General features: G+C 36.1%; 1 protein-coding gene across 1 annotated transcript; it reads left to right on the top strand.

The window, feature by feature from the left end:
- Positions 1 to 44: 44 nt before the first annotated feature.
- On the top strand, positions 45 to 5,985 carry VIP (vasoactive intestinal peptide). The gene is made up of 5 exons (XM_031056244.1): positions 45 to 131; positions 1,144 to 1,319; positions 3,297 to 3,416; positions 4,054 to 4,162; positions 5,697 to 5,985. The coding sequence occupies exons 1-5, from the start codon at positions 45 to 47 to the stop codon at positions 5,703 to 5,705; spliced, it is 501 nt and encodes a 166-aa protein (XP_030912104.1). The 3' UTR covers positions 5,706 to 5,985.
- Positions 5,986 to 6,503: the final 518 nt, after the last annotated feature.

The raw sequence follows: 6,503 nt of genomic DNA, 5'->3' as shown, positions 1-6,503 counted from the left end.
CGGGCTGGGTCGCGGTGACCGCGGTGTGCGCGGGGGCGGACGCGATGTGGGTCACGGTGAGCCCTGGGACGGCTCCGTGGGGACAGGGCGGAGGGCAGGTTGGTACCTCTGCGGGCTTCGGCCGGTTGAAGGTGCTGTTAGTGGTCCAGCTGAATTAAATCAGATGGCAGAACGGTCCAGTTTGTATTTTGGTAAGAGGAAATAAAGGGTAGAAGGACCAATGAAAAACAGGCAAAAAAGCACTGACTGACTTCCAAAAGGTGTGACTTGAGCCTGTTCGTTTTACACAGCAGCTTTGCACCTTTTTTTTACCAGATAGAAGACTTACATGAATCAGACATATAAATGGTGCTGAAGGTGACTTTAAAATTACAAGGACTTAAGTCTATCTTAGTTTTAGTATGTGACTTTTGCATGTCATCACACGCAGGGATTTCCTACAATGATTTCCTTGTCTGCCACAGAATATCAGAGCAGCCAGAAGGAATGATGCCAAACCACTGCTATGCAGTCAGACTGCCCTTGATAAAATATGACACTTCATAAGAAATTGCAGTTTACGAAAATGTGAAGTAACTGTACATCAGTTTATACAGAGCAATTGCCATGATACATTTGAAGAGATTAAAAGATATTTTGTCTTCTAACATGAGAGAATAAAAACATGTAGAGATACATGACTGCACTTTTTATTTAGTTTGAAGTTCTTGGTGTATTTGCTTTCTTTGGAGAAGGCCTAAGAACCGTTTCATTCTGCATTTCAATGCACATCTTATATCTTAACTGTGAGGTAAGTACGTCACAGGAGCAGTTTTCACTTTGGTGTGGAGGCTGTTAATTTCATCCATCATTTATACAAAATGCAGTTGTTAGGAAAAGCTTCACAGTTGTCACTTGTACTGTGATTGTCATACATTATGCACTGGAATAAATTGCGTTCAGTGACAACATTTATCTAGAAAATATGAATTTGAGAGAAGGATCTGTTATGTCAATTAGTCTACAATTAAGCATGGATTCTACCTGAGAGTGATTTTTGAATTATCCAGATTTCTTTTAAATGCCTTACCAATGAAAGTAGGTAGATGTGCATTTTGATACAAACCAGAATGTTATCTCTAGTAAAGTGTCTCATGTCCTCAGCTAGCTGTACTCTACACGGTTTCTTTCTCCAACAGATTGGGAAACAGAATGTCATTTGATGGAGCCAGTGAACCTGACCATGCCCATGGGTCATTAAAGTCAGAATCAGATATTTTGCAGAACACACTACCTGAAAATGAGAAATTCTATTTTGATCTGTCCAGAATTATTGATAGGTGAGTTTCTTTATTATCATAAATACAAAAGATGATGGACTACTTGATTTCTGCCAAAAAAATTATTCACATTTTCAAACTGAGATAAGGAAAGGAAGACTCAGTTATAGAAGAAAATCCCACAGCCGCTGCTTGAATAGTGGTAGCAGTAGGGATGTCGGCAGAACTGTTGATTGTATTACCATTCTGGCATGATGAATGCTTTCACTTTCCAGGAAGGAGTAAAAAGTATATTGTGAAAATCTGAAAGTTATTTTATGAAATTAGTTCCCTTTTATATGTACAATAGTTAAATTTAGGAAAGCAGTATGTTTGCAAAATGAACATTATCAAAATTTTATGAACCCAGGCTGTATTGTAGAGTTTATTTATTGTCCATTTCAGAAATGCAAGGCATGCTGATGGAATTTTCACCAGTGTCTACAGCCATCTTTTGGCTAAACTTGCTGTGAAGAGATATCTGCATTCGCTTATTAGAAAACGAGTTAGGTGAGGTGACACATTAGGTAGATTTTTTTCCTAGCTGGCTTTATTGGAAATTTTTTTACCCTTCTGTACTCAAGGTCTCCTTTTTGTGATTTAGAGGTACCAAAAGAGAAGCCTATATAATTGTGGCGGAGCTGAAAATCCTATATAAGTATTTAGTGATATTACTAAATGAGAATGTTACTATTTATTTCTGACAGAGCTGTGAGAGGTAGAGCAACAGACACTGCACAGAGCATGGATAAAGTATACTGGGAATATTAGAATGATTATCATGCCAAATTGCTAATTGTTTTCTTCGGAAGTGTTTTTACTAGCTTGGTGGATGAGTGGCAAAAGTAAATACAAAGTGATTGATTACTCAGTACTTAACAACAGGGAAATACACAATGAAATCAATAAATGATTGGTTTATAGTGAAAATGTAAAGGTATAGGGGTTTTTTCTGCTGTCGAACACATTGACAGATGTTTGTGAGATCTGTATTGCAGCAGAATTCAAAAAATGAGGCAAATTTATAGACTAGAGGTCTGGATGCAACTTCCGGACCAATACATCAATAAACTAATGGGCACAGCGTGCTGGGTAGAATCACTGTATAGTTCCCTTGTTTTCAAATCCATAAACAGCAACTGTGAGCCACTGTGGCAATACCACTGAGTGCCTACTTCATATGCTCAAAAGCCGAGTGAAAATCAGGTCCTTCATTTATGTCAGTGCTGCCTTTGTTCCAGAACATACAGTTCCAGTTTCTCATATGCTGTAAACTAACTTAGACCATTTAAAATAGAATACCCTGATATTTCCCAATATTGTGCATGTAGAAAAGACCTCCAGGTTTGGCTTTCACAATGTGTGTTTTGTCTTCTGAAACCTTAGAAGAAGCATTTATAGCTACTTATGTGATGCTCCACTCTACCTTTCCTCAGTGGCAGACTCCACCTCCACTGAGTTCAACGCGAACAGTGATGAGGTCCTTTAAGAGCTTATTGCAACTTAAACCAGGTTGTACCTTGGCATTGTACTGAAATATATTCACACAAATTATAGAAATTGGAATAAAATCTGTTTATTAAAAGGTGCAACCTGGGGTGTGAGAACAGGCAGGAGTCATGAAATCCACACTTAACTATTTAATCTGGCAGAACTCCTGGGACAAGGACTTTAGAAATCATTGACTATGTATCCTAATTGCATAGGCCATGATAAATGAGATGAGAAAACAATCAGTGGAAGGTGTTCCCCAAAAGGCTGAATAACAATTTTTGGAATTTGATCCTTGTTATTAAAATACGTAGTAAGCCGTGGAAGCAGTGGCTTTTTTTCAGCAGAAGAAAGATCTGAAGTCATAGATGGAAATGAAAGATTAAATGAAAAATTGATTTTATTAGGCTAATCAACACCATAAAACTTATTTCACCCATTTAATGGTATTTTCTTTTAAACAGATATCGTCTCTTAACTTTTCCTTTGTAATTGTTGTATTGCCAGCTCCCAGGACAGTCCTGTCAAACGCCACTCTGATGCTGTCTTCACCGACAACTACAGCCGCTTTCGAAAGCAGATGGCTGTGAAGAAATACTTAAACTCAGTTTTAACTGGAAAAAGAAGGTACTACAAGAAAGAACATACGTATTCTTTCCATACTTCTATGGCATTAAGACAAAAAAGGTTTATATCCATGTATGTATACAGAGAGACAAACAAAAGGCACTGAATGTTAATGATTTGATAGCATAGTTTATAGCATGGTTTTCAAATACAGGCAACATTTCTTCCCAGACTGGAACAGACACCACAATCAGAACAGAAGAATAAATAGGAGATGGCATCTGGCAATTTAAAAAATCTTCCAAAAGATTCTTAAATAGTTTTGGTTAGAAAAAATCTTCTTAAAGAAAAAACCCACAGAGCTATGGAACACAAACAACAATTTTATAAAGAAATACATTGAAAATTTTCTTCTCTGTGAACACATGAAATGAAAATTTGAAAATCCCTGAAGGGCTATATGTCCTCATCAGTATATACATTTTTGTAGACCTTGTATTCTGTTTGTATATTCACTCACTTAGACAACTACTTTTAAATATCATGTCTCTGTATTTATTAAAAATGCTATTTCATATGTTCTGTAACACTATGGTTTAAAGATAAGAAAATGTGCAGAAGCTACAGTTAGAAGAAGGCTTTGCTTTCTTTGCTATTTCTTCTGAGAGCAATAAAACTTGTTTCTGATCCACAACAGCCAGGAAGAACTAAATCCTGCTAAACTTCGAGATGAAGCAGAACTTCTTGAACCATCCTTTTCAGAAAACTACGATTCTGTAGATGAGCTGCTGAGCCACCTCCCACTGGTGAGATGCCAATATTGTCTTTTCTCTTGCTATCTGTAACTTGATCCATAAAATTACATTATTTGTACATGGAGTGTGGCCTATCAGAAAATCAGGATACTCTAGGAAAGAGAGTCATGTTCCATGAAAAGCTTTATATTTCTAATATTTCTTCACTCATTGTGTCTGAATAAAATAATAATTTCAATAATAAGCTTTATGTTACCACATGATTGCTGCTATTGAAAATTCCTAATTAAATGGCACTGTTCATAATGCACCTAACTCGCTTGGGTGTTTCAACCAGTGAGCACTGCAGCATAAAACCAGAAGTGACTGATTTTTAATTACAAAGATGATTATTTCTTCAGAGAACAAACTTAAGAATATTTTTTAAATTAAAAAAAATACTGCAGCTTTTGTTTAACATCTTTTTCATTAGAAAGAAGTTGCCCCTAGAACTAAGAGCATCAGCAAGATGAGCAGTACTCAAGTACTTAAGAAAATACTTGACATGCAAATCTTGCAGTTACTGTTTTCCATTTAGCTACTGTTATTTTTTCTAAAGTCATTCACAATTATTTTCTTTTTAGTTTACTGAAACATAATCCCTTCTACATCAACACTTGCAGGAACAAATATTGAAAGGGTAAGGTAGAAGTGAATTTGGCTTGATATTTTTGAAAATGTATTGTGAAATTGGTGATGGGATAGTTTTTGGCATTCAGCTGTGTCTCAAAAAGTAAGAAGAAAGATTAAAAAGCTATTCTTGAAGATAAAATTTGGAGAAATGTCTTTTCTTGTATCATGCCGAACCACCCATCCCTCTGACCCAAAAAAGAGGTTTCCTTTCAAGACTGAAATATAATAAGAAAATAGTCTTTTCCTTTCTGCAAATGTGGCAATTCCTCTAAAGCTCCTGAAGGTTAGAAAGGACATAAACTGCTTATGCATTGAGGAATTAAATAATTTTTAAGCAAAATGATTCTGGAAAGAAATGCTCTCTCTGGGCAAGAATAATGCAAGAAATATGTGCTCTTGGATTTTGCAGCTTTTCAAAGTTCTAGCATTAACGAAGGGAGAAAGAATAGTGGTGCAGCAGGTCGTAGATAAAAACATTTTCAGTCCTTTCCATTTTTATTGACTTTACTGATGAGGCAGATCTACCTGTAGGTGAATCAGTATTGACTGTTACTTGGCATTTTATTGCAGTGCCCAATTGCTAATATAGTGTAGAAAGAGCAACCTGGATTTTGTGTATCCAATTCAAGGATACAGATTTTTTCAAAGTGGGCAATTCTGTGCTGTAGTAACAATTTTAGTGTAATCTGCAGTAACATTTTTAGTCCTTCAACCTTTCTTTTCTCATCCCACGGTCCGGTCTGAGTGTAATGCCCAGCAAACCCCCTGTAAGCAGCCACATCTCAGCTTGCCAGTCCCAAGCACAGCAATTGTTTTGTATCAAGCGTTACTCAATGCCCGCTGTCTGCCCTCATACATGATGCAACTGCTTGCAAAAGTGACTTCTAAAGCACATCTCTCCTTTGCTTTTCAGGACCTCTGAAGGACACCTGATAAAGTCTATGACAAGAACAAGCTATTTTTGAGTTCCACATAGTATTTCAAAGAGATGACTTTAGTCATCAAACCAGAACAAATATGTTGTGAAGTGAAAGTTGTGATATATTTGTTTCTTACGTAATAAAAGTTGATATTTACATTGTAAATATTACTCTAGCATTCTCTACTGAAAGCTGTACATATGGATGCCAGTTTAACTCATAAGAAGTCTGTGAGTCCATATGCTGTAAATCCTTTACTTCAATAAATTCATTTGAAAATGAGTGTGCAGCTGAAAAGAGCCCATCATGACTAATTAATTGGCTTATTTTAGGTGTGTTCCAACTTCAGAAAAACATGTGTAATGATAAGGAAACATTTCTAGATAGCCACATAAAGAACATGTAACAACATGAGGGGAAGAATGTCCAAAGTGTGTAAAACTGCTTTACAAAGATCTCTGAAGGTTATTGCCAAGAAATGCTTTTCTAGCAGTTTACCAAGCAATCAAGCAATCAGAAAAAATTAATAAGAATTTAAAAGTTTTTGACCTCCAGCAGTATCTTTGCTTCTGGTTCTCATTTTTAATATTTCACAGCATATAAATTATATTAAGACCAGAAATGTCTCCTTTATTTTCAGTTGTGTTTCAGATGCTCTGAGGCTGACGAAGCACTAAAAGAATGCAATCTTTTGACTTGTTTGATGCCTAAAGTCATCAGTTATTCTATATTTAATTGTCTGTAGCTTTGATGATTAAACTATTGCTTATATATAAAATAGACCTGAAGACAGTTTACTA

Source organism: Geospiza fortis, unplaced genomic scaffold (genome assembly GCF_000277835.1).
Source record: "Geospiza fortis unplaced genomic scaffold, GeoFor_1.0 scaffold162, whole genome shotgun sequence".
In the NCBI taxonomy this organism is placed as follows: Eukaryota; Metazoa; Chordata; class Aves; order Passeriformes; family Thraupidae; genus Geospiza; species Geospiza fortis.
This window is presented reverse-complemented; position numbering and strand designations above follow the sequence as displayed.

What these genes read in the sequence shown, in the direction of transcription:
- VIP (XM_031056244.1), top strand. Translation starts at nt 45, where the DNA reads ATGTGGGTCACGGTGAGCCCTGGGACGGCTCCGTGGGGACAGGGCGGA. An exon ending in CGGGCTTCGGCCGGTTGAAG is followed by an intron (nt 132 to 1,143) that starts GTGCTGTTAGTG and finishes TCATGTCCTCAG; the next exon opens with CTAGCTGTACTCTACACGGT. An exon ending in GTTTTAACTGGAAAAAGAAG is followed by an intron (nt 3,417 to 4,053) that starts GTACTACAAGAA and finishes GATCCACAACAG; the next exon opens with CCAGGAAGAACTAAATCCTG.